The 27,689-nt window shown below is 38.2% G+C and overlaps 1 protein-coding gene across 1 annotated transcript; it reads left to right on the top strand.

Annotated features, from left to right (window-relative positions):
• Window positions 1–6,403: 6,403 nt before the first annotated feature.
• LOC139735666 (scavenger receptor cysteine-rich domain-containing group B protein-like) lies at window positions 6,404–27,466 on the top strand. Its single transcript, XM_071646417.1, has 9 exons — window positions 6,404–6,413; window positions 13,182–13,511; window positions 14,364–14,702; window positions 15,919–16,227; window positions 18,684–19,007; window positions 21,372–21,701; window positions 24,820–24,950; window positions 25,368–25,623; window positions 27,129–27,466. The coding sequence occupies exons 1-9, from the start codon at window positions 6,404–6,406 to the stop codon at window positions 27,464–27,466; spliced, it is 2,367 nt and encodes a 788-aa protein (XP_071502518.1).
• The last annotated feature ends 223 nt before the right edge of the window (window positions 27,467–27,689 follow it).

The following is a 27,689-nucleotide window of genomic DNA, read 5'->3' as shown; positions in this document are numbered from 1 at the left end:
TTATTTTCATTTTTATTTATTCATTTTTATTCTATTTCATTTATCTATTTATTTATTGTTATTTTATTTATTTATTTATTTATTTATTCATTTATTATTATTATTTTTTTTTTTGGGGGGGGGGGGGCTACATCACAAGTTCCATAAATGATTCCAATGTAATCTTACATGGTCATTGGTCACAGGCATTTCTATCCGAAATAAATTTTGTATTTTTTTTTTTCATAGAAATCACATCTGACGTCATCTGGGGCTTCGATTCCTGGTGAGCTTTATTTGCTAAATTTTGTGTTTGTATATACGTTTGTTTGTTCGTTTATTTTTTCAGCTTTCTTGTTTTCCTTTATACATCAAGTTTTCGATCGTGTGATTTCGTCTATGTTGAAATCATCTTGCCAAGAGTACAGTTATCACGCAATACTCTCTCTTTCTCTCTCTCTCTCTCTCTCTCTCTCACACACACACACACACACACACACGCACCAGAGGCAATATCCCTTTGTTTTGTATTTATGAATATTTTTTTAGGCATGTATACTATAGAACGTTACCAGCTGATCGTGATAATTATCGCAAGTTGATACACGGATATCTGGCCGGTCAAAGTTGATATTTTAAAAGCTACATTTGACCGTCGTAATGGACCATAAAACGCTCAGTGTCATGGTTTGAATTTTAGTTTGCCAAAGTCTTCTTGCCATACATACATTTTTTTTTATACTGAGCTTGTCACATCGACACACCCTCACACACGCAATTTCGCTGTATTTCGCCGCTAAAAAAAAAAATGTAGTGTTTGCTCAGGGAGGTGGGAAGAGTCTCTTCCCACCTCCCTGGTTTGCTCAAATGCGCATAATTTGCATTCGTGTGGAACTTGACAAGATAAACGTTCCTCAAGGTAAGTCTAAGTCAATGCCGCCTCCTTGGTCTTGCCAGGGAGTCAAATTTGACGTATAAAACAGTGCGATACTGTTTATTCTGATAACAGCATGCTGTTCTAAATGAATATGTACTGGTTCCACTGGTAGTTTCCCAGTTCCCCAGTTCCCAGTTTCCCAGGTGAAATTTAGTGCTTATTGAGCCCATCGAGGTTCTTCCAGACAGATAATGCCTCCGGCTCCATTCTGGTGTAATCATCTGTTTGGGTGCACCTGCAACAACAGTAGTCATGTAGTCATACAATACATGTTGGGTAAGTTTTTGTTTTGTTTTGTTTTACACAGATGTAAACAAATTTATAACCATTAAGTGTCTTTTAAACAGGAAATGAAATAAGGCATATTACAGTGTGTCGCTCAACACGTATTATAACATTATCATCTACGAGGATCACGGTAGGATTGTGAGAGCACCATTGTTACACGGAAGACTTTTCATCAAACACAAATCAATCCTGTTGCTTTGTCACACATCCTCACAGACAGATACGGTGTATTTCGTTGTGGAATTACGTGAATTTATTATCATATCAAATATTCTAGGCAAGCCACGTTATGCATATTTGTTTGGACATGACACTATAGGGTTTCCCGGCCAATTTCGCACTTTTGTCAGTCCATTTGATAGAAGGTTCATTCAATTTAGCAAAAATCCTCGTCACTGCACATTCTGTCATTCAAAATGGCAACTTGTTCGTTCAATTTAGCATTTCGATCAATGAAATTTGCACATGTGCTTTCCGAATTCGTAAAACGGGCTTTCAAATTGGCACGTGCTCTTCAGTCATGTTATTTTTTTTTTTTGAAAAGGTGAGAACATTTAAACTTGTATTTCTATGTGACTTTTTGTTTCATCCACGCACAGTTTAGCAATAAAGGTATCATATTTTGGACCCTATATAACTCGAGTTTGTTGCTCTGTAACGCCCCTTTTCTTTCATACATGTCATTATAGGCCTACATGTACCAATACTATGTAACAGATTAACTTCATCTTCGTACAGTCATGACAGCACAAGTTAGATACAAGCGTATTTCTCAAGAAGACAGAAAAAGAATTATTGGAACATTTTGATGATCATAACCTTGACTTCCTAGAACTGGCCGACAAACTCGGAATAAAGCGCTCGACGGCCAGATAAGTTGTGGCCACATGCACTATCTTCGGCAGGAAGACTCAATAAGCACATTGAAGAAAAAAAAATTAAGAAAGAACCAAAGCATAAAGCATGCGTGCTAAAATGACTGCAAAAGATGTTAAATTGGATGCCCAAAAATGAATTAGAATGAACGAGTGCAGCGTGTCCGTAATCACGTGACTATATCATTCTAAATTGAATGAACGAATAACGAAATGGTGCTTGTTTTACGAATTTTGATTGAAAAAAGTGTTGATTAGAATGAGGCTAAGGGTAATTTGAATGCTTCAAAATGAATTTGAATGAAAAGTTCATTAAACTGAAACACCGAACATGTCATCTACGCTACAGTTTGCTAAATTGAATGCAGCAATTAGGAATTGGACTGACAAAAGTGCGAAATTGGCCGGGAAAACCTATACTATACCCTGAGGGACGCCACATTATAGATAAATTTGAAACTTGAGTTATTCTCGTTCAGAGATATATATTGTTTTCGGTTTTGCAGGTAACTCCTTAACCACTCCAAGGCCTTCCCCCTTATGCCATAATGTGACAATTTGTGAAATAAACTGTCATGATTAATTGAATCGAAGGCCTTGAAGAAGTCCAGGGGTGGTAGTCTGTAAGGATCTGCAAGAATCTTCAGTCTATTGAAGGAGGCAGACTTAATCAGAAGAAGAAGGATCCTAGGACAGCTCTCGCTCCTAAATGCGCGATTGGTATTCTGTAACACCGCGCGTAGGAGGAGAAATAGGATAGTGACGTCAGGGATCCTTATTTCTCTCCCAGTTTAGGATAGGGGCGTAACTTGATATGTTAATTAGATGTAATTAGATGTTAATGAGATCTTAAGATAAGTGGTATTCTGTAAGCACAAGTAGGATCAAGTTTAGGAGCAAAAATAAGGATAGCCTCTAGGCAATCTTTCTCTGGCGATTATGCCGGGCTATTGCGTATATAGGCCTACTGACGACTTACTGTCTCTTATTTTGTATGTTCATGAACAAGAAAATAAATACATGAATCGTATAACAGAGTTATCTGTTCCTCTCATAATGAGGATTCTAAAACTGCAGTCTATAATGTTCGAAACAATTCTATTCTTTATCTAGCTGGTATGTGTTTATTTGTTTGTTGTTCGCCATTTTCAATTCAATTCACACTTCATTAATTCGGCACAAAATAAATCAAAAGTATATCATGTACACAATAACAACAAAAGCTATTATTATAATTATTAATATGGTAACAATGATAATCATTATTAATATCATTATTATTATCATTTTCATTATTATTGTTATTATTATTATTATTATTATTATCATCATTATTATTATTATTATTATTATTATTATTATTATTATTATTATCATTATTGTTGTTATCATTATCATTATGCTCAGCGTCGGCCTGAACGTCATGCGGACGCAGTGCAAGTAGCCTACCTTCGCCGCCCTCATTACGTGACCCTCGAAGTCGTTGCTATGAAGATCTAGTAACCAAAGAAAAAAGGTCGCGTGTAGAATATGAAAAGTACTAGTAACGCAACGATCCATACGCACACATTATTGTTAAGACGTATGTATAGTATGTGACGCAACCCGGTGACCTAACAGTCTATGTGCATGGGTTAACTTTTTTTTTCCAAAATGTAGTGAACTTACGTGTTTATACAAGGATATTATGGAGCTACAGTATAGTAGCTCCGTGTTTATATCTTTGTTTAATCTATCAGTATAAATCTCCTTTATTTATTCTGTTATCATTGCCCAGCATGTAAGTCTACTAAAATAAAGATAGGGAGAGCTAGCGGGGTGAATTAAATGGGACAACAAAAAAAATTGTGATTTGATGAATTTTCTCGAATAACTTTCTGATATTTAGAATGGGGCACACATGTTAAATCGGACCCAAAGACTTTTGATGCTAGCCACATGACGGGTTGCTACGCTATATTCCTGTAAGTGTCGTATTTGTGTTGTCTTTGTTATTTTTTTCCTGGGAGAAATGGAACATTGGTTTGGTTTAAGAGGGCAAACAGTAACTATAAGCAAGACATTATTATTACAAGCATATCGATCATAAAATAATGTGAGCGCATGTGTGTGTGTGTGTGTGTGTGTGTGTGTATGTGTGCATCTATTATTATTATTTTTTTTTTATATTTAAGAAAATCTTATATATTTTATAATAACTTTGAATTAAGGGCGAAGTTTGGCATGCAGTGATGATATCCCAGTTTACCCCAACATCCTCCAAAAGTTCAAAATTTGAGCTAATTTCTGCAAAAACTTTAAATGCAAATTAATGGAACTCGTAAGGTCTACATTTATTATGGTGGGCTAAGAGCGTGCTAAAGCTTTGATAATCGAAATTGTATTCTTAACTGTAAAATTAGACTGACAATACATTTTTAACTCCTTGCACACAGTAGAGCTGCGTGAAGCGCACTCTTGAGCAATGTAGATCTTGGGCGCGCATTGCGTAAAATTAGCCAGATGATTGGCTTATAGATACTGCGTCGGGCGTATCCTGTCTTTCCTCATTAATATTCATTATTCATAAATGACTGTCCTAGGATAGGCTTAGGACAGGCTTACAGAATACCGATTTTGCCTGTCCCAAGGGTATCCTATTTTCTGTCCTACGCGCGCTCCTAGGATCGAAATAAGGATCGCGCTTACAGAATACCACCCCTATACCAACAAGATGTGAATGATTATCTATTGTATGCGCGGCATTATCAATAAACTTCAATAAAGAGTGAATAGTGTCGTGCTTCCGACGAAACCCAAACTGAGAGTTAAGGAAATTAATTGTTCATGTGAATATTCATTTCTTCTAAAATTTTAGATAAGAATGAAATTAAAGAAATGGGTCTATAATTGCTTATATCAAGATCATTTCCTTTTTTAAATAAAGGGACAACCTTAGCAATTTTCATTTGATCAGGAAAAATACCATATAACATAGACTTATTGAAAATATGTGCAAGTTCGTCCACAATTGAAGATAATCATAATACCCTTTAGAATGAAATTACTTATGTCATCATAACCTGCACTGCGTTTGTTAGTCATTCCAGTAACGATATCCATTATTTCATGTTTCGTACTGGAATTAGATTGGCCTAAAAAATGAAAAATGTGTATTAGACGGTGGTACTTCTTTCGCCAAATTCTCTCTAATCATTGAAAAATAAGAATAAAAAATATTGGCCATATCGCTAGAATCTTCAAAAATTAAATCATCTAGTCGAATTTTTGTAATACTTGATTTCTTATATATTCATCAAAATTTCTACCAATCACGTAAAAAATTATCAAATGACATATCAACATCATCGTTGTCATGAACACAGACCAATCAGCTCTGTCTAAGCTGGCACCAAGGCTAGCTAAATTTTTTGGTGTGGCTCTTCGTCTGGTTAAAGGAACATGAAGCTTAATAAACGCATGCTTAAGATTAAACAGGGAAATGATCAGTCATATCGGTTAGAATTGTAGAAGAATCTAAAAATTGAAATGAATTACCAAAAAATGTTATCAATTGACAATTTATGTTAATTGATAGGGTTGGATTTTGTCCTGAGCAGTGCAATAAATTGGTGAAGTTTTCAAAAGTTTGAGTGTGGTAGGAAGGCTTTAACTTTGACTAAATGCACCGGTACCATGGATCTATTATAAGCGAAAAAAAGTGTTTATATCGCGCTTTATGATTCAAAGGTCCTACTTTTTTCCCCGACCCCAGACTTTATTCCTCCCTCAATATATCAGGCCAGACATGTCAGATGTGCAATGTGCCAATGTAGCAAACCGTTTCTTGTAACAGGTACTTACCATACTCTCTTACGTTGTAAACGGATGCCAAAATAGAACTGGAACAAAAAAAAAAAGAAACCAACAAGCTCCCTGAAGGATGCAACAATGATTGCGATTATTTGCTCTGGCCCATTTTTCCTTGTTTATATTCACACTGTTTGCAGTTGTGTGCCAGAAATGCAAAGCGATGTCACAGCAAGGCAAACAACACGCGTATTCTGGTGTGATGAGCTGTATCAAGAACATAGAAGCACTTATGAATTTGGATACGTGGCTGGAAGAGGTGGGCATGCAGAGTCGTGTTAAGACTGCCGAGTGAATTATGATGTAGGGTTCTTTCTTCAGCAGAATTCGTATGATTCCTCTCACTACTTAGAGTGCCATTTTACCTTACACGAAAATCCTGACAGGAACAGCTATGTCAAGAGACGTGACTTGGCTCTTGGTTTACTTGTCCATGTACTTTATGTGGTTGAAGGTCAATGGAAGTCAGGCAGAAATGACAAGGGGTAAGTAGCACTGATTGTTTGCCCCCCCCCCCCCATCATTTTTTCATTCATTTCATTTATTTTATTTCCATCAGTGCAAAACTTTGTCATACGCAAAGTAACACAATATCAATACAATGTAGTAACAAAGAAAAATACTTAACAATACTGCGCATAAGAAAAGCAGATGAAATTGAATTAAAATTGAAGTTGCAGGAAATGGAGGAGACATGGTTAAAAGCTAAGCTCGTGGACAAAATGTCCACGTCCCTGTCGCCTAGTCTGCTCCATCTATTTAAAACGAAAAGAAGTATATTCCAATATAATTTGTTCAACATTCATTGGAACAGTTTTCTCGATTGACGGCGACACATTTTGCACAACTGTCATGAAAAGTAACAGAGCTGGTATTCAGAAATGGTTGAGGATCAACATACTGAGCAAGAAAGAGAATCAAACTACGCTTTGCCCCTATTTGTGACCATGGCCCTCAAAGCGTCCACACTCTATTTGTGATTTGTATAGTTACGAATATCATGTATGCATATGAATGTATACAAAATGTATTTGATTTGTTTTGATTTGATATAATTTTATTTCCGCATTCGGTCCAATAAAAATCAAATACAAATTTCAAAAGCATTTAGACGAAGAACATTGAAGAATAACAAAAGCAGTGATTTAAAATAATAATATCACATTACACAAATATGTAAACATAAGTAAATGTATCGAACAGAATACATATACAGAAACGTGCAATAAGATTTATATTTTTTAAAGTAAATAACAGAGATAAGTGAATGCAGGAGACCACCATCGTGAACGAAAGCTCGAAATGGATGGGGCCTCATGAAAAGAATAACTCTCCTGGAGGAAATTAGGTGATCAGTTGGTTGCAGTGTAGTTGAATGAAATAAAATAGAGAGTGAAAAAAAAGGGAGGAAAAACTACAGCTTAGAAATAATCCCTATGTTTTTAGAAATACATAATGTATTTAACATATAACATTATGCAAATGCTAATTCCAAGTCAAAGTTTCGTCTATATTATCATATACGGCTCAAGATTTTAAATTTGTTTTCTTTTCTGATGGTATATCAATAATCGTAATATGTATTGCCGTATGTGTTATGAGAATGAAGTTTAAAATTGAAAATACAAATGACTATTCTTATATTGAAAGAAAGTTTATCAGACTTTTATTTTATTAAGTATTACTCAAAGTCTTGAAATCTTTATGAGAATGAAATATCTAAGTGTCACCAGCAAATAAAATAGAATAAAGAAAAGAGGGGAAGATGTATTAATGATTCATCGACATTAAGAAGGAATAATAGCGAGCCCGAGATTGAACCTTTCTAATGAACACCGCATTTGACATGTTTGATAAGAAGAGGATTGGAATAAAACCCATTTAAAGTAGCTTATTGTTTTCTATGGGTTGAATAATCTTTAAATCATAAAAGTGCTTGACCCCGAATACCCATAATGACTGAGTTTGGAGAGTAAACAGCGTGGTCAAGAGTGTCGAGTACCTGACTGAAAATCACAGAATGTATACCTACAGTAAAACATAATTTTATCATTCTTTATTAGTAAGAGCACTCGTGATTTTATCATAGATTTGTTTTAATGTTAAGGCAGTTGAATAATTCCTCCTGGAATCACATTGATTTGAAATAAGTATATCATGGTTTGTTTTTTTAAACAATAATCTATAATAAACTTTTTTTTTCTAAAATTTTGGATATGCTAGACAATCAAGGAATGGAACGATAATGGCTAATTTCATGGGGATGATTAGAAAAAAATACAAACTATGTAAATTATATAATAATAGGCCTATATGTCTATGGAAGTGGACCCCTATGGAAACCAGCTCTGCTGATCAGGGTGTTTCACCCCATGAAGTGGCAATAAATTCAATCAATCAATCAATCAACATAGATCTACATTCTTCATGAAATATTGTGTTTATATGCTAAATTACCTTTTCGAGTTGTATAGTATAACGCTTGACACAAGCGCACATGATAGAGTGTTTATTATGTTTATTCATAAATACAAATATTATAAATTATTGCATTGTGCGTGTGTATGTGTGTTGTTTGGTTACTTGCGAATACGACGATTTTTTCATTATGTTTTTCACTATGCATTGACAGTGAAACTCTGGCAAAGATTCACTTCGGTCTTTGATGCGTTCATGAATATTCCATTTCATTCAATTCAATTCAATTCAATTAAATTTTTTAATTAATTTTTCGACAAGAACATTTAGACATCACTTTTTTGGGTAACAGAAAATAAGGTGCATAAAACTTTGTAGGAGAAAAGAATGTACAATGATTGTAGTACCTTACGATAATTATACATTATCATATATTTATATATTACGATATAGTTATATATGTCTGTGTCACACTTCAGATGTCTCTACAAGTAATTTGTACGACAGCAATAAAGTTCTTGTGTCTTGGAGTCGATTAAACAATAGCACAGTCCTATAAATACAAGTGGTTGTTGCCTGCATCAAACTTCAAGCTGTTCGCATGATGTACCCCCAATCTGTGCAATAGTGTGTGAAATTGATTCAAAATAGGATTTTTGATGGAATGATGAACCTTTACAATAGGTGAAGAAGACTAGTAAGGGTAAGTGGAAAGCTGAGTCATTATGCACATTTATATCAAAAGGTGGTATGCAAATATACTTTGCCTTGAGAATTTCTTGGTTAAAAATGTGGTCAAAGGTTACTCCAAAAGAACTTATCACAAAGGGGCGTAGCCACGAAGTGAATAGTTTCTTAGTGGCACTGAAGACTACAATTCTAACCAAAAACTCGAAATTAGGAAAAGCATATTTGTTTTGCATTTTGGATAAAAAAATCAAACAAAAGAAGGGGAAATAGGAAAAAACGCGAGGCGGGAAGTCGTGCCTAGGATGCGATGCTGTGTATGAATAGAAATCCCACACTGACCCTTAGAAGCAGAGCACAATGTCACAACTGCTTTGTGATGTAACTTGATTGTTTTGTTAAAAATTGTTGCATTTCAGTGACTGTACAAATCTGTGCACAATTTCGGTGAATTGCTGTGTGACATCATTTTGCAAATAGTTTACTGTTTGCAAAACGTCGTCGTAGAAGTGACGTCAATTTGCAAAAAGTACTGCATGGAATGTCAAACATGCCAACATTCTGACATATCTGACAATACATATAATCACGTGAAGCTCTTTCAACCAATCACTAGAGGATATTTTTTTAATACAAAAGATAAAGTATTTAAGACAAATACACCGATAGTTTTATAGGCGTTGCTACACGATGATATGCTCCAGTTCATATCGGTGTACAGTGTGTTGGCGTGTATATATTTTACCATCATGATCGTTGATGTGTCAGTTTGAACATAAACCTCAAAATGTATACGGTCTCTATTTCCTCCTTTGATATTGACCAATCACAGCCGGCATGACTACGGATTTCATGGTAAATAAAACACGGGACATACAATAACTGTTAGAATATTAACTCAAATTACGTCATAGTTGATGGTGAGCAGTTCCAACTATCCTCGCGTTTGCTAACTCGTTCTTTCTCTGTCGCAGAGAGAATGGAAAATGTATTATATGAATCAATGGATAGACCTATGACATGTAGCAGTCATAATTCCATTCAATTCATACTTTACAATTCGTTGGAAATACAGCTAGTATATACTATTTAATAACATGTAACAGGTAGAAAAGAAATACGTATTGCAATTTATACATTAAAATACCAAACGATTAAAGTTACTTACAATAAAGAAACAAAACACGGAGAGAATAAAATGATTTATACTAAAATACACAAAAATCCTACAAATTGAAACACAACAATGTGAAGGATCTAATACAAAATAATATAACAATATGATTTTGATTTTCCCGTTAAACCTTGATGAAAGAGCAATGATCAAATTAATATATATAATTTTTTTAAAGCTCTGAAGAGGCAGCATTTTTTTTTTCATTTCCGTAAATCCAAGATTTCCAAATATGAGACACATTAACATGTCATAGACTGTTTGGGCACTCACTGTTTGGAAACGAGAGTGATAGATACATGTGTATTAGATTGATTCCCGGATTGATGTCCCGTGTTTTTACAGTGAATTCCATTGTGGCGGTGCAAGCATAATACCGAAAGCAGGTGGTAGCTTTATGGTTGAACTTATAAATTCTTGTTTCATACGATAGTAAAGTAGACAAAGTTAAAATGGTGGTCTACAAAGATTAAACCCTGCACTGGCTTTCGGGCGGAAGCTCGGTGGTCAGGTAGAGAAGACGCTTGCGCGGATTTCAGGGGGTCGTAGGTTCGAATCCTACTCCAATAAGTATGCCCATGATCAGTGGCGTAACTACGGAGGGGGGGGGGGGGGCACTGGGGGAGGCACGTGCGTGCCCCCAATCCTCTGGTTAAAAAAAAATACAAAATACAAAACAAAACAGAACAAAAACCAAAAACTTACCAAAATGGTAATTCAAGTGTTAGTAATCTGCTCTTGACATCGACATGAAAGGGTGATCAAGAAATAAGATATTTTTTCTCAGATTTCTTTTAGCCATAATTAAAGACGTATATAGTGTGAAACACAGTTCAAAAAGCCCAGAGCCGACAAAAGATTGTGATTCAGTGGGATTCCTGGTTGGCATTCTGAATATAAGCAGGATGTGTGCAGTGTACTCAGAACATCCGAACGGCAAAAAGAGTCGCTGCAATGTGATGTAAAATGTACACCGTTGTACCTTACGCTTCGTTATATCAAAGCTAGATTATTTATTTTGCAGTGTTGCTTTACATGCCAGTCTATATTAAAATGCCTTGCATTGCCAATAATAAGACTTGACCTGGATTATTTCCTAACTTTTCCATGTATATAAAACACACAAACACAAACAAGTAGGGGATGCCCTAAAGTGCAGATTTTGACATCCTTCCCCCGCTTGGTCACTTCGACGCCCCCTCACTGGTCATACCTCCCCAAATCATGAACATAAACCGACACCTCTGACTATCAGTAGTGGATCGGGGGAGGGGGTGAGGTTCCCTCTTAATTTCCGGCCAAAGCGAACAAAATAGCTAAAAACGGCAGTTTTTTGGACTGTAAAATGTCAAAATTTTCAAGCTCGCTTGCTCCGCTCGCTCGCATTTAATCGCTATTCCATTCTTTTGATGTTGTGCCAGTAATTGCCATCAGTTGCGCCCGGTGCCCCTCCCCTTAATTTCAAAAGCGAAAAGATATAGCTAAAAACAGCAGTTTTGGGACTGTAGAATGTCAAAATTTTCAAGCTCGCTCGCTTCGCTCGCTCGCATGTAATTGTTATGCAATTCTCCTGATGTTGTACCAGTAATTGCCAGCAATTGCGCCCGGTGCCCCCCCCCCCCTTAATTTCCAAAGTGAAAAGAGCTACAAACGGCAGTTCTGGGACTGTAAAATGTCAAAAATTTCAAGCTCGCTCGCTCCGCTCACTCGTATTTAATCGCTATGCCATTCTGATATTGCTGCCAATCATTGCCAGCAGTTGCGCCCGGTGCCCCCCCCCCCTTATTTTCTTAAAGCGAAAAAAGAATAGCTACCAACGGCAGTTTTTGGACTATACAGTGTCAAAATATTCAAGCTCGCTCGCTTCGCTCGCTCTCATTTAATCGTTATGCCATTCTCTTGATGTTGCTGCTAGTAATTGCCAGCAGTTGCGCCCGGTGCGCCCCCTTAAATTCCACAGCGAAAAAATATAGCTACAAACGGCAGTTTTTGGACTGTAAAATGTCGAAATTTTCAAGCTCGCTCGCATTCAATTGTTATGCAATTCTCCTGATGTTGCTGCAGGGAGGTGTTTTCTCTCTCACACCTCCCTGGTTGCTGCAAGTAATTTGTCGTTTCACACCGTCATTCCATAATCCATGTAAGGAAAACTTACAATGTTGCTCAATGACCGCGCTGTGGAATGTATCACATTTTACGTATTGTAGTCCCCATTAAGTTTGCAGACTGACAGCGCACACACACAGGACACACACGCACGCACAAGCATACACACCCTCAAAATTACTTTTCCACGAGGTGCCACCCCCCCCCCCCCCCCCCCCATTGTCTTGGCCCGCGGTACGCCACTGCCCATGATTGGAACTTTGAAATACAAAAAAATAACCATTGCACAGGTTTGCTCGTTTGATTAATTTATGTGAACATGAATAAGGATAACAGTTCATCTATTCAAAGGAAATAAAGGTTGACAAACACAGACTACAAATCGATACAGCTACGGGACTACAATTAGACCTAAACACACTTCATTTTTCATACCCCGTTTTGTCTATACTGAATGACAAATCCTATCTGTACAGGAATTTGACTGAGTTGTTCAGATCATCATTTTGATGAGAGGGCTGGGTGCTTTGTACGTTTACATTTGTCTACCACCGTTTTCGCTTTTAAAATCAATTCATTCAACAGCTTCATGACTACTGAGTAAGACCATTTCAGACCGAACTAAGTTCTCAGAACTTGATATGATTTCTGCCATAAAGTAGCTACGAGTTGTATATGCACACACGGATAATCATTATTGTTTAGCAACTCCTTGGTAAAAAAAAAAGAAAAGAAAAGAAAAAAGAGAATTCAAATTTAATGCCGCCTTGACTTCATGCAAATAACAAGAAGATAGCTATGCATTCTGTAAAAATGACATACAGATTACAGTCGTCCTATGTTCATTTAATTAACTCTTGAATTGTAGATCCCTGGTCTGTTCGACTAGTCGACGGCAGTGTTGACTCTGAGGGTCGTGTTGAAGTCTTCCTTGACGATACTTGGGGCGCGATATGCGACAACCTGTGGGGACCCGAGGATGCCGAGGTCGTCTGCAAACAACTCGGCTACGTCGGGGCGGACCTGGCCCTGGTAGCTTCGCCATTTCCTTTGTTTTGGCGAAGAATTCGTCCCGTACTCCTAGATAAAGTGCAATGTAATGGCCTTGAATCCAACCTATCAACCTGTCAGCATGTCGGTGTAGGCGTCAAGAGTTGTCACGAATCAAAATATGCTGCCGCAACGTGCACAACTCGAGGTAAAGGTGTTATCGTGTCTTAATTCACCCGCCCGTAATATACATCTTCCCACTTGATTTTTAGTCTTCAAGTTTATGAAGGCACAGTATGCATAAGCAGCCTGTAACCCTTTCCCCATGAGTATTCTAACACCCATGTCCACATGTGATGGACATGAATCTGCTTATTTTCGTATCCTATAGTGATGTGTGTGAGTCCGTGTGTGTGTGTGTGTGTGTGTGTGTGTATAAGTAAATTTGATGACATTGTAGGGGCGGTGAGTTAGTTCAGTCAGTAGCGCGTCTGCCTCACGATTGAAAGGACACGGGTTCGATTCCCGAGTCCCACTGAGGAATGTTGTGTGTAATCATACCGTTCCCTCTAGCAAGAGGCAAAACACACTATCCTTCTGATAGGACATATTAATGGAGGTTCCGTGTGTGAGACAGCCACAACTCATGCATGTAGAATATCCCGCTTTATCTATTCATCGCAAAGAGCAAGGTATTTAACCCGGTGAAGTGGTCCCGCCTAACATCCAACTGGATCCCCTGGAAGATCAGCTATTGCAGCTGGGCTGTATCCAGTCATCTCCTCAAATGGAAAGGAAACAAACAAATAATCACACGGAAGTAAAGAGGTACTAAAACAAATCTCATAATCCTATGGAACTTCTAATTTGGTACATGCTCTTAACTTGATGCCATTTTTAGCTATGCCAATTACAATAAGTTGTGTATTATATGCTACATATCAAGAGAGATATAAGCGATGAGGTATTCACTTTTTCTAACAATCCCATTATACTGTGATCATCCGTCAGGTACGATTTCTTCATTTGTGGGTTGTAATTTCTCCAATGTCATATCTAGGAAGCCTTCGGCTGGTCAACGGCTCGACACCTTCTGAGGGACGTATAGAAGTTCTCAGCGAGTCTGGAGAATGGGGAACTGTGTGTGATGACGGCTGGGATATAACCGATGCATGGGTCGCATGCAAAGAGCTGGGTTATCCCAAAGCGTTAGAAGCTCGTACAAACCCTTCTCCATCTCGTTCTGAACCACCTTTCGGTCAAGGAACAGGTCCAATTCTGCTTGATGGGGTTATGTGTATCGACCAGAAACTTCTGAGAGATTGTCGAGTGGAAAAGGCGTGGGGCATCCATGACTGTTCGCATAGGGAAGACGCGGGAGTGGTGTGCGGCGACACAAGTAAGCTTGAGAATTGTTTCTTATCCTCTCAAGCCACAACTCCTGGGGGCATTTCACGAAGCAATTTGGTCGGATATTTTTTTCTGGCAAACTGTTACAAGCTACTAAAATCCTTGCATCTGATTGGCTTTGTCGGACGAAATGCTGCATGAAATGCCCGCCTGTACTCAGTGAGTCGCTTGCATAAAATAATTGGCCTTTCTTTCTGTTAATGTCCTGTTCGTTTGCCCATGTCGGTCGCCTCATCCGTTTATTTCATTATCTATTATAGTACCGTATGTCCCAAAAAAAAAATTACAACGGGGCCCTACGCAATGATATCTTTAAAAATGTTGCATTAATCTAAATACAAATTCAGGGTGTGAAACTATAACTCATTGCCCACATCTTACAAAAAACCCCATTCGATTTGCTTCAGTGGTCAAAGAGAAATGAGGAATTTTGTAGAGGATGTCGGGAATCTCTTTTGTCCAAGTTCTGTTTATTGTTTACACACAAAATCATCGAAGTGCTAAACTTGGAAGAATCAGACTCATGACATGCTTTACTACAATCCCCATTTCTCTGTGACCACTTAACCAAATCGAATGGGGATTTCTGCAAAATAGAGCTAAGATGTTATGTTTTAAGACCCTGAAGTAGCATTGAAAAAAATAATCATATTGAATGTTATCAATGCGAAAATCTGATTGTAATTTTTATTGGACATACTGCAGTATGTCGCTCAAAAATTACAATCAAATTTTAGAATTGATAACATCCAAAATGATCGACCTGTCTAAGTGCTACTTCGGGGCCTTAAAATGTAACATCTTAGCTCTATTTTGCAGAAAACCTCATTCAGTTTGGTTAAGCGGTCACAGAGAAATGTAGATTGTTGTAAAGCATGTCATGAGTCTATTTTTTTCCAATTTTAGCAATTCAATGCTCTAGCGCGTGAATAATAGACAGAACTTGGACAAAAGAGATTCCCGACATCGTCTACAAAACTCCTCATTTCTCTTTGACCACTGAAGCAAATCGAATGGGGTTTTCTGTAAGATGTGGGCAATGAGTTATAGTTTCAAACCCTGAATTTGTATTTAGATTGATTCACCATTTTTAAAGATATCAGTGCGAGGGGTCCCGTTGTAATTTTTTTTTTGGGGACATACTGTACACCGTACTGTACTAACGTTTCTTTGTTGCTTTTATTATTCAATTTAACGGATCTTAGGAATTCGTATGGTGGACGGAAAGTACCCGGATGAGGGTCGAGTAGAAGTGTTCTACGGAGGCACATGGGGGACGATCTGTGCACACGAATGGAGCATCGAAGACGCGCACGTATTCTGTAGACAGTTGGGACATCCACTAGGAGCTCGCTCGATAAAGACTGTGCCGAGTGATGGTTTACCAGTGTTACTAGATGGTTTGCAATGTAACGGAAGTGAGGCTAGTCTTTTCGACTGTCCGTCAAGTGGATGGGCCAACAATGAGAACTGTGATTCCGAGTCAGCTCATGTGGCAGGTGTTGTATGTAACGGTAGGACGACCACACCTTCCCTAAATACATTCTCATAATCGTATACAACACCCCTTTAATTCGCATGTATGTAGACCTCTCAATATTTACCTCCGCCAAGGGAGGAGGCTATGTTTTCGTTACCGTTGGTTAGTTGGTTTGTTGGTTTGTTTGTCCGTGTGCAAAATAACTCAAAAATAGTTCACAGATTAGGATGAAACTTACAGAAAAGGTTGAGAATGACAAAAGTAACAAATGATTAAATTTTGGTAATGATCCGAGATTCTTTTTTTTTTTTATAGCCAAAACATAGTTCTGGTACGCCTGCAAAAGTTGTCAAATTTCGCTCCCAAATGTGAACGTATATGCCTAGGAAATGTGCGGAATAGCGCTCGATTAGCAAGATATTCGATGGGTAACGACGAAAATGCGAAATATTAACCAAAAAGGTTCAGTCTCAGAACTTACCCGAAAGGGGTCAGGCTAAACTCGGACTTGGGGATAACTCTGCCTCGCTTTGACGGCGGGCGCTGAGTTGTATCAGTTGTCCCTCTGGATTGTACAGTGTTGTACTATGGGAGCGGCCTGTATAAACTAGCGCTTCGCGTTCTGGCTACTCGCAGTAATGGTCCGAGTTGTAACAACGCGTGCATCAAAAAACCTCTTTGGAATAAAAGTCGGTTTTCCGACTTTTTTTTTCTCAAAATACTCCAAAACGGCTCATCATCCCGGCAAATCGCGTCAGCCAGGTAAGTTTCTTTGTAGACTTTTTCGATATATTGCAAGCAAATAATGTAATAGTGCCAGACGGGTTCTCAAACCCCTATACCAGAACTTTGTTTTCACTTTAATTTATGAATGATTTTTGATATTTTGACAGGTATGTCAATGAACTTGGGAGTTTAGGTTACACATTTGTGAGGTTTTCAAACGCGCACTAAAGTGCGTGCTCTACTTTCTGCTAGGGCGAGGCGGGCCGCGCAGCTGAGGGTTAATGACGTAACAAAGGCTTCTTGGGAAATCGGGCGATTTTCAGCATGTATACCAATGATCTCTATTAGTGGGGCAGATATGTGAAAAAGATGCTCACATCTGGCGGAAAGAATGAAATTTTGCACATACAGTAGGTGGATTTTGAGGCGCCGATTTCAAAAATTGCCGGATCCAAGAGATCTGCCCAAGGGGTCAGTCGCCATTTTGAATTCCAATATGGCCGCCGTCAAAGATCCCTATCTTCAGTTCTGGAGGACATAAGCCATTTGAATTTGATACATGAAAGCATGGTGATATGATGACTTCAATAGCAGACTTATTTGATATGTCAGACAAACTGCACGGCAGAAAAATTGAATTTTTATACATAATTACCATGTTGGAGTGTTGGAAATCTCTATCTCGTGTTTGTAAATTAGGTTCCCTGATTGAGCGCGCGTTTGTAACTGATTGAGTGCGCGCTGCTGTATTTACATTGTGACGTCAGTGAAAGGTGCATTATGCTTCATTTTTGCTGCACTTTTTGGCATGCCGGTGAATGTTAGTCGTGATGTTTGTCTTCGCAGCCACACTGGAATTCAAAATAGCGGGAATTGCGTTTGTCAGACACATTACATAAGTTAATATTTTAACTCAGTATGTTAAAGTACTTGTTTACACCTAATTTCAGCGTCACTCACCAGTTAGAAATCGAGATAGGGATTTTGAATATTTCATCGAGGTGGCCATATTGGAATTCAAAATGGCGGCTATTCGATGTTTGTCAGACACTTCAAATCAATCTGTCATCAAATTCAATATGTCAAAACGCGCATGTGTACCAAATTTTGGTGCCACAGGTCATTCAGAACTGAAGATAGGGATCGTTAAATTTGTTTTGTGATGGCGGCCATATTGGAATTCAAAATGGCGGCTGACCCCGTGGTCAGATCTCTTGGATCTGGCAATATTTGAAATCCGCACCCCAAAATACCCCTATATGCAAAATTTCACACTTTCCGCCGGATGTGAGCATCTCGACCAATTTTTGCTACGGTAGAGAGAAGAAAAACATTTCTTTGCAAGATCTTCGGTGGAAAATAACTGCTTGGCGGAGGTCTGCGCTCTCGGAGTGCTTTTCTAGTTTAATATGTATTCAGACTTTAAAGAGAATGTAGTTTTATTCGATGACAAACAAACAAATAAAATTAATTTAAAAAATCGGTCCTTAATACTAGTATGTTCCATGACGTAAGTTATGCAACATAGCAATAAAGAGATCTTTATAAAACGTGGGGCACACCTTTTATTTGGACAGCTTTGTTTTATTTTGTTCTTGGATATGACTGTCATTAATTGACAACCGCAAACAGTTAACATCAGAATTCCCCCATTTCAACCAAAACTATGCCATGGCTTTACATTGTAAGTTTCGTAAAGACTTATCTAAAGTGTCCCAGAACAATTTTAGTGTTTATTTGTTTGATGTTCTTTTTTATAACCAGTGCCAACGGTGGTCACAGAGTTACTCAGTGGATCGAGTTCCTTCGAAGGGGTAGTGAGATATCGAGAAGACTCTTCTAGCGGTTTGATCTGTGACGAGGACTGGGGAAACAGGGAGGCAACCGTTGTCTGTCGCCAGCTGGGATACGCTGAAGCTAACAGCTCCAAGCCTGTCTCACTTGGGACTGTGAAGGGGACGATATTTTACAGGGATTACCAATGTGAGGGAACGGAATCCCAGTTAAGCGAGTGTACCTACGTGACTTTGAATTTCACGGAGTGTGATTCTGATCACATTGCTCAAGTCACGTGTGGACCTCCAAAGGGTAAGACCCAAACCTGAATGGCATTGATAATTTTATACCCTTTTCGAAAATGCGATCTCGTAGTAGATTATGCGATAGAAGTATTCAGAGTTAGCCACAGGCATATACCAAGTGTTAATATATGAATCTGTCAACCCGTCTTCTACTGTTGCTCTTTGTCAAACCCTCACATGCCGTCATATTTTCATACGGCTTAATATGTTGAATCATCGTTCACTGTTGTAGGAAAAGCAGTTATACTTCCTAGCTGCAAAGCAGTAAATCAAGTATAGTGACATTGTGCATCCTGTTAACTTGCCTTCTTGAATTTTATAGCACATCCATGGTAAGCAAATCTTCATAATGCTACAACAGTCAGTCAAAAATGTTCAAAGTTTATTACCTGCAAAGAACATCCTATGTAGTTGAGTAATGTAAGTGATTTATTTCCGACGTGTTTAGAGTATATTCTCCGTTGAAATCAAACTTTTCTTTTGTATTTCCGGTAAGCACGTTGACTCAGGGATGGTGTTATAATCGTGTTGTTCGTATTGTTGGGGATCCCCAATACCTCCTGCTCAAATCAGGAGATTACGTCTTTCATCACTGAAGCCGTACTTGTACGGTCACTTTTATTCTGAAAGTCCATTTTGTCAAATTTGACAATATAATTTATCCGTATCTGAGGTAGAAATGTTCTGTATAAGCTGAGCACGCAGCCAAGACCAATACAGCCAATCCACAGCCATGAAATAAGTTTCCTCCACAGTCATAATTTCTGATCGCCGTCGTAAACAAGGCCAGTATAGAGGTTCATATGGGTATCTCCATAAAATAGGGACCCACTTTGTGACATGCCTATTTTGCCAATAAAATCAGAAAATCATATTTTTGTTCAACATAACTTTAAAAAACATTCATATTGAGTAAGTCCCTTGAAAACTGACTGAAAATTAACATTCTAAACTGAAATTGAAGGAAGTCAGCATACCAAATTGCAGTGTATGGGGAAAAACTGGTTCACCATGTTAAAGGGACACCATTGGTGTCCCCTTACACGGTGAACCATCCATTTTGACATCTTACCACATATTTCAAACTAGCTCTGTGTTTGTTTCAATAGAAGTGATTATTTTGAAGTAAGAAATTACCTATTCTATTGAAAAAAATGACACAACCCCTATTTTGCCAGGAAAAAGATTCTTCAATGTTTCTCGTGTAAGGGGGACACCAAATATTATTTTTGCTTTTTTTTTTCAAATTAATAGAGGTCATTTTTTGATACCTGTTACAAAGAAACCACAGCTACATTGTAAAACATGCCAATGAGGAGCAATTATTGTCGTGATAAGACACAAAAAATAAGCTATCACTAAGCCCCGACGTAATATTTAGGTTGACACCAAAGCCACGTGTGTGAAAATTATAATTTGGTCTTTTTTTTCTCAAATGTATTTATTTTACCCCAATTTTCTCTTGAAATTTTTAAAACTATGTGATTGCTACCAAAATAACAACAAACAGTTCAACACTGGTCTTCAATATGGATTCCACACTCATAAATTAAGGTTTCTCGTGTAAGCAATTATATGGGGACACCAAAACTTACACGTGAAACGTCTTTCTTGGGATTTACGTGCGGAAATGTGTATCAATTGATGCATAAATTATATTTATAGTGTTCAAAATTTGCTCGTCTCTTATCATTTTTGACCCCTTAAAATAGAGTTTAATCCACAAACAAGCTGTAAATCTGTCTAACTGGTGTTACAGTAAAATGTCACACAATTTTGCCCCCAAAAGTTGTGATTTTGCACTTTTTGTCAAAATTCATGTGGAACTTTGAAGAAGCAATTTCTATATTTTACTTTGAAAAGGAAGATACTTACCTGAATAAGAGTATTCAGAAGTAAAATTGATTTAGGGTATGTAATTTTTAAGCAATGACAATATGAAGCAAATAGAAGGGGCATTCAACAAGTGGGACCCTTTTTAATGGAATTACCCATATATGAAGACACAAGCAGAGTTGTATAGACAGTAAACAAAAGGGGACTGACTCTCATTAATAACCTGTCCCTGTTTTAGCTCGTAGTTTGCAATTTGCCACTTATAGGTTTCATAAAGGTGCATACCGTGCTACAAGAAGTTGCAATCGTGGAGTTAATGTCATGTCAAAAAGAAAAAAATGGAGAGGATTCGACTTTTGCGACATTACTGTCGGATAATATTTGTTCTTTGTTCTATTTGTTATACGGAAAAGTGATTGATTTAGATATTGGCCTCATAGCCAGAATAATGTTGTGAGTAAAATAATCTCACAAAGAACCCCTGGATACCTTCTAATAACCAAGTTTACTTAATTTTACAATGCATAATGACTAGATTTCGATATTCGACTGGACGGCAGCGAGTTTTCCGAGCAGGGTCGAGTGGACGTCTTTCTGGACGGAGAATGGGGTTTGCTGACCTTTCGGTTTAGCTTTCGGTCTGTGCAACAAGTTTGTTGCCGTCAACTGGGTTACGCCGGATCCACCCGCGTTGACGATTTGGAAGAAAAAGTTTTTCAGCGAGGAGTTGGCAATATCCTTATCACAGGCATCAGTTGCTCGTTCACAGAGAAACGCATCCAGGATTGCGATGTAGATCTGGCTAGTGACAGCTCTTGGTATGCTACCCCTGATGACGCCATCGAAGTGGTGTGCCATCCGTATGGTGGGTAGGAATCAGTATGGTTCACCTTATTACTCCTGAGTACTATGTGTGTACCGACTCCAGTTATTATGTAGGTTCAAGCATAATAATGACTATGTATGAGTGGTATATTGTACACTGTATGTTGAGTGGCCAATGTGTTATTCGCCATCCCTATGACATAAGCCACTGACGTAGATGTGTTCACAAGTGCTGGCTCACGCTAACTCTCAGACACACGGAATCATTAAATAATCGTTACTTGAATACCTTACTAAAGTACTTAGTTTATGGTTCTTTTTTATTTTGTTTTTATCTTTATCGTACATGGTTTTGTTGCTATCACGTCAATCATCGACAGTTTTCTGTCGTTACATCGACATTTCCTTGTAGTGGTACAGCCAAACAAAAAAGAAATGAAGATATACGGATGACAATATTTGGAACCTGAATTTTTACTTCATTGCAACATAGGGTTTTTTTTTAAAATTACCGTGTCTGTCTTAATATGATTGCACTCTACAAATACAATATACCAATTCATGTATTCTCTCATGCAATCAACATTTTACTGATGGTTGGTAACATCAGCCTGTGGATCATTGTTATAGGTCTGGGTGCATAAAAAGATGTATCATACAGTTGCAGACTAGAATGAAAGCATAGCAAAGTAATTAATTGATATCAAGATGATTAAATATGAAGAATGTATATTTATATGGTGCACGTCACGAGACCGATAAAAGCGAGTCATACAACCCACTACTTAAACAGCCCACGTGTTCGACATTAAGTAAGATAGGCCCACGAGTTATACAGCCCACAAGTTATACAGCTCACTGGTTATACAGCCCACGAATTTGACACTAGGCATATAAAGCCTACATTGCAAAAAGTCCGGTGTTAAATAGTGAACACCGAGCTGGTGTTAAATTTTCGGTGCTCATTCATGGTGTTAAATCAACACCTCCTGGTGTCGTTTCCAAATTTTAAACTGTTTTTTGAAGAGTTTCTTAGTAACTGCACTTCTTGTTGATTTTTAATTTAAACAAGACGATCAAAAATTTTACATTAAAATACTAGATTTTTGAAAAAATGTGAAAATAAATTTACACCACAGTAACACCAGCTGGTGTGGTCTCTTATTGAAGCTGGACGGGTGTTAAACCATTGGTATTAACACCAACAAATATCAAATCAACACCATGTGGTGTCATTTTTTAATTAACACCAGTACAGTGTCAAAATAACACCAGGTACAGTGTCAAATTAACACCACGAAGTGTCAGGTGAACACTTTTCAACACCATCACAGTGCATTTTCAACACCTGTGGGTGTGGTCCTCTATTGAAGTTTGATCGGTGTTAGATTTAACACCCGTGGTGTTTAATCTAACACCGATGTTTTTACAGTGTACTAGTCCGACACAACGCAAAAGAAGCTCATGAGACCGACATTATTGGCAAAGAAGGCCCACAAGACCGGCAGAAGAACAGCGCCATCCATAATTGTATAGAATGTCCCGTCCCGGCAGTGGTATAAGGAAGAATGATTGATGGGAAAGGGGAGTTTCTAGGATGCTACCGCGCCAGTTGCCCTCCCTCGCTCCCTGGAATTCTCAAGGCATTGAGTGTGCGTGTTTGAGTGTTTGTGCAAAACTTAATAAGTTCAATCTAAATGTGCACCAAATCTTTCCACTTCATTTCCAAAAATGCAAAATTATCCTCGTTTGCGTGTTTACTTCACGACTTTTTAAAGGTATGTTCCCCCCCCCCCCTTTAAAGGAAAGAAAATCTGCGTACAGATACGGCCATTGTTATTATAGTCCCATGGGACCTATTAATATCAAAGGTTTTCAATATTGCCTCAGTACAATAATTTTTTGGTGTGGCAGTTTATAGCAGTTCTTTATGAAATAAGATTTTACCTTCGCCGTCTATTTTAATTCTTTTTTTTTAGAACGTAGAGCAATTTATCCCCCGAACCCGTCCCGTCCCTTCCAGCAGAACACACATTCACTCAGAAACATGTGCACATTCAGGTCAGCCTACTTATAGAAAAACGTCATGTTGTGAAATTAAGTTTCCAAGGAAATATTTTACAAACTGGTTAATGCGCACACCTGCTTTACATGATCTTGAGGGGAGTAGTAATCTGCGAATGTGTGGATTTAGTGTGAATTCACAGCAAATAACTCAATCGTCTATCAAGGTATTTGTAATGATCTAGTAAAAGGAGATTCATCGGAGATCCATCCATGAAAGCAGATGTATTCCTTCAAAGATTTAGTGTTTTGAGGAGAATGATAATAACTATTTTATCCCTCATGACGTAACGTTTCTTGCATTATGATTGTACAGAGCACGAAAATGGGATAGTTTTACTAGCTATCTGCGAGCAGTTGAATGAGGTGCGAAGGTTTACTGTCTAGCGTGATATACTATAGTACATTTGGGAATCCACAATCTGCACGCAATCGTGATTGTGTGATCGATATCATTATCTAACTTTCCCACATTAGAATGTACGCAGTGCGCGTAGTAGCGATACTAGCTAGAGTGGCCAGCTAGCGCGGTGCCGATGACATGACAGAAATCATGGCCCCATTTCATAAAAGATGTTAGAATGACAACTCTTGCTGGAATGACAACTTCCCACAGCAAACAGCCAATCAGGAAGCTGGATTCTTGTCGTTGCCATGACAATTGTCATTCCAGCAAAGAGTTGTCACCAAATCAACTCTTTATGAAATGGGGCCCTGTGGTGCGATGGCGTGTGTGATCAATGCAATTCAGCTTTATTGACAGAGTGACTGCTTCAGGAAGTAACGAGGAATTTCGTAAAATGAAGCAGACGCACAACATATTAGGTATGGTTTATAGAAATTATCTTAGGAAACTAAAACCGATTTTGAAGATGATTTGGGTAACGAAGCCTTTTTTGCGTATTATGTGGAACTCATTATGGGCTGTATGACTCCGTGTCTGGGCTGTACTAACTCGTGGGCTGTATTACTCATGGACCAGTTTTTTATGTCGGTCTCGTGGGCCGTATGACTCGGTTTCGTGAGATGACCCCTATTAGTCATTGAATGGTCCTTATCTTTCTCCCCAATCCGTCTCATTGTTTCATGCGTAGAGTCTGTTGCGAATCACCCTGTGAGATTGATTGACGCCGAGGGAAACAGCAATCAAGACTTCGGAATGGTTCAAATATTCAAAGACAATTATTGGGGTGCTGTATGTGACTCCAGATTCATCTACACCAATGTGAGTATGTAGACTGCAACATTATTTCATAATCGGGAGCTTACCTTATCTGGTAAATGATTTTAAAAATGCTACTACTTGATAGTGGAACAAAATTTTAGGTATTGAAGTCAATAGTACATTTTCAACTTTTTCAACATTATTCAGTAAATAGCATGTAACTATAGCCTTTTCAATTTCAATGTAAATTACATTTCAATTTGTGTAGATTACGTATAATTAAATATTGTTGTTTTCACGCTATTTCTTGTACACTGATACTCTTTGTTGAAAATGAAAATCAATGAGATGTAATGAAATAAAAATGTTCACACGATGAAATGTGTTCTGTACATATTATGTGCCATGTCAGACATGCTAATCAAGAAGTGTTATCGTCCCTGACGGGAACACATTTATCGTGCATTGTTATCCTAGAATCTGTGTAGGGAGCTTGGCCACTCCAACACGGATGACTCGAGGCATCTCCACTCTTACGAGTACGACTCAACGAAGTGGCGATACCCTAGGGTTTGGTTCGAAATTTCCTATTGCACACCTTATGTCGATAAGATTTCCGAATGCTACCATGGGCCGTGGGGCAACACCAGTGGGTGCTCGGACATCGACTCCTTAGCCTTCGTTACTTGCGTGCCCTATGATCTTGCAACTAATCCAACCCCAAGCATGCCAAGTGAGCTATATTGCAAAGGAAGTTAAATTTATTGTTTAACTAAGTGTATACTTTCCAAAATAAGATCACAGGCTTCAAACTAAATGTTGCTCTTCACGTGCCTGTGAAAATGTATGTGTGCGAAGGAGATGGAGACATGAATATAACCAACGGTCATCAATGCTAGTATATTGAAGAAAAGAAAATATTAGCTTTTTAATGTAGAACAACACGATATACATCTAAGTCACGGTTACGTGCACATCAGTTAGAAATCTGTATCTATCTGTCACTTGATTTTCACACTGCTTTGACCGTAGTTGTAAAAAAAAAAAACTCTTCTTTCAAACCTTTCAGTGCCAGTGAGACAAATATGCACAAATTTTGCACACAAAGCTATGGACAGAAACAAACGAGGGTAAACAATAGATGACCGTTGCCAAAAGATAAACATTGAACCAATAGTATAGTTTTCTTTAAATGGGGCTTCGGGTTTCAAATTCTTTTTGTGAGATAATGAGGAACCTCCAATGAAATGTTAAGAAGCCTACAATTCTAAGGAAAATTCAAAGTTTATTTGATGAAAATTGGTTTTCAAATGGCTGAGCTATCCAAAACAAAATGATCCTTTGTTTTATTTTGTGGGGTTTTTTTTTGATATCCCAGCCATTTCAGATTCGATTTTCATTAAATAATCTTTGAATTTATCTGTATGTTTTTGACACTTCAAGAGTGGCTTGTAAGTAACTCACAAAAAGTTAGAAGCTGAATTCTCATCACAACCAATACTATACCATCCCTTTAAAAGGCATAAGGTAATGACAAAATATAAATGGAGAGTTAAAAAATACTGAGAGGATGGTAAATCATTGGGCACTATGGCATAAGACTCACTCCTGACGTCCAGTCGGATGATTCGATTTCAAATTCTGTCCAGTAATTATGTCCTTAGACAAGATGTTTTTACCAATTATGTCCCTTTACACCAAAATGAATAAAATCCGCGGTGCCTGGCAACCCTATAGTGTAATAATAATGACATGGCCCTCTGAAAGAATAGTGTCAATACCGAAGAGGCTACCCTGGATTAAGAAGACTGTATAATTTTTATCATGAGATAACAAAGTATTGTTCCTCTGGTCTAATTTGCTGAGGGTATACCAAATAAAGCCTCTACAGGATAGCCATTCTTCAGGAGGGTGATTCCATTACGATTACCCTCAGCACTTTGCTAGCTTGTATATCCAATCACACACCTTTGCCGAGTGGGCACCTTTACATTCACCTTTGTCAAGTGGGACATTATGAGTGCAACATGTTTTCTGAGGATTTCAGCCCCAGACAAGGATTAGAACCAAAATGGCATGTTTTAAAGTCCATAATCGTATGTTCACAAAGATATGAGATAATCAATCATACACACATTTTTGTCCTGAGGAAAGTTAGTGTAAATAAGGTCAAAAGCCTATCCAAAATTTACCAGCGTGTTATCACTCTCGCACGACTTTGTATGTCTTTTTCTCTAGATTACCCGCACTCAGTTCCTGACCAGTCGAGTGATTTCGAGGCTTGGGAGATATTTCTCTTGGCAACTGCGGCTCACATGCCACTCACTTCTCTCGCCTTGTACTGCTGCTGCCGATTGTGGAAGTCGAGGCAACAGCCATCGTCCTCTGCTTTAAATGCCATCAGTGCTGCATACGTGCACTCAACGGATTCAGTACACTTTGATGTATCTCTGACGGAGGCCCCATGTCCTCCACCACCCTACGAGCCGCCTTCACCGGAACCTGGCGAAGAGCCGCCAACGTATGAATCGGTAGCACTCGGGAGTGTGTCCAAAGATACGACAAATTGGTCTTAGGACATAATAATGACGGGTAGCCTCTACACTGCATATTTCGGTTATATTACGGGTCTTTTCTTTTTCTTTCTTTCTTTTTTTTTTTTTTGGGGGGGGGGGGGGTCATCCCACGAGACCGACACCCACGAGACATACGGTCCACGAGACTGACATCAGAAATAGGTCCATGAGTCATACAGCCCAAGAGTTATACGGCTCACGAGTCATACAGCTCATGAGTTCG

Source organism: Diadema antillarum, unplaced genomic scaffold, assembly GCF_040938485.1.
Source record: "Diadema antillarum isolate AM-2024a unplaced genomic scaffold, OU_Dant_1.0 seq00000590_RagTag, whole genome shotgun sequence".
Classification (NCBI taxonomy): domain Eukaryota; kingdom Metazoa; phylum Echinodermata; class Echinoidea; order Diadematoida; family Diadematidae; genus Diadema; species Diadema antillarum.
Note: the sequence above shows the minus strand (reverse complement) of the source record. Positions and strands in the feature narration are given on the sequence as shown.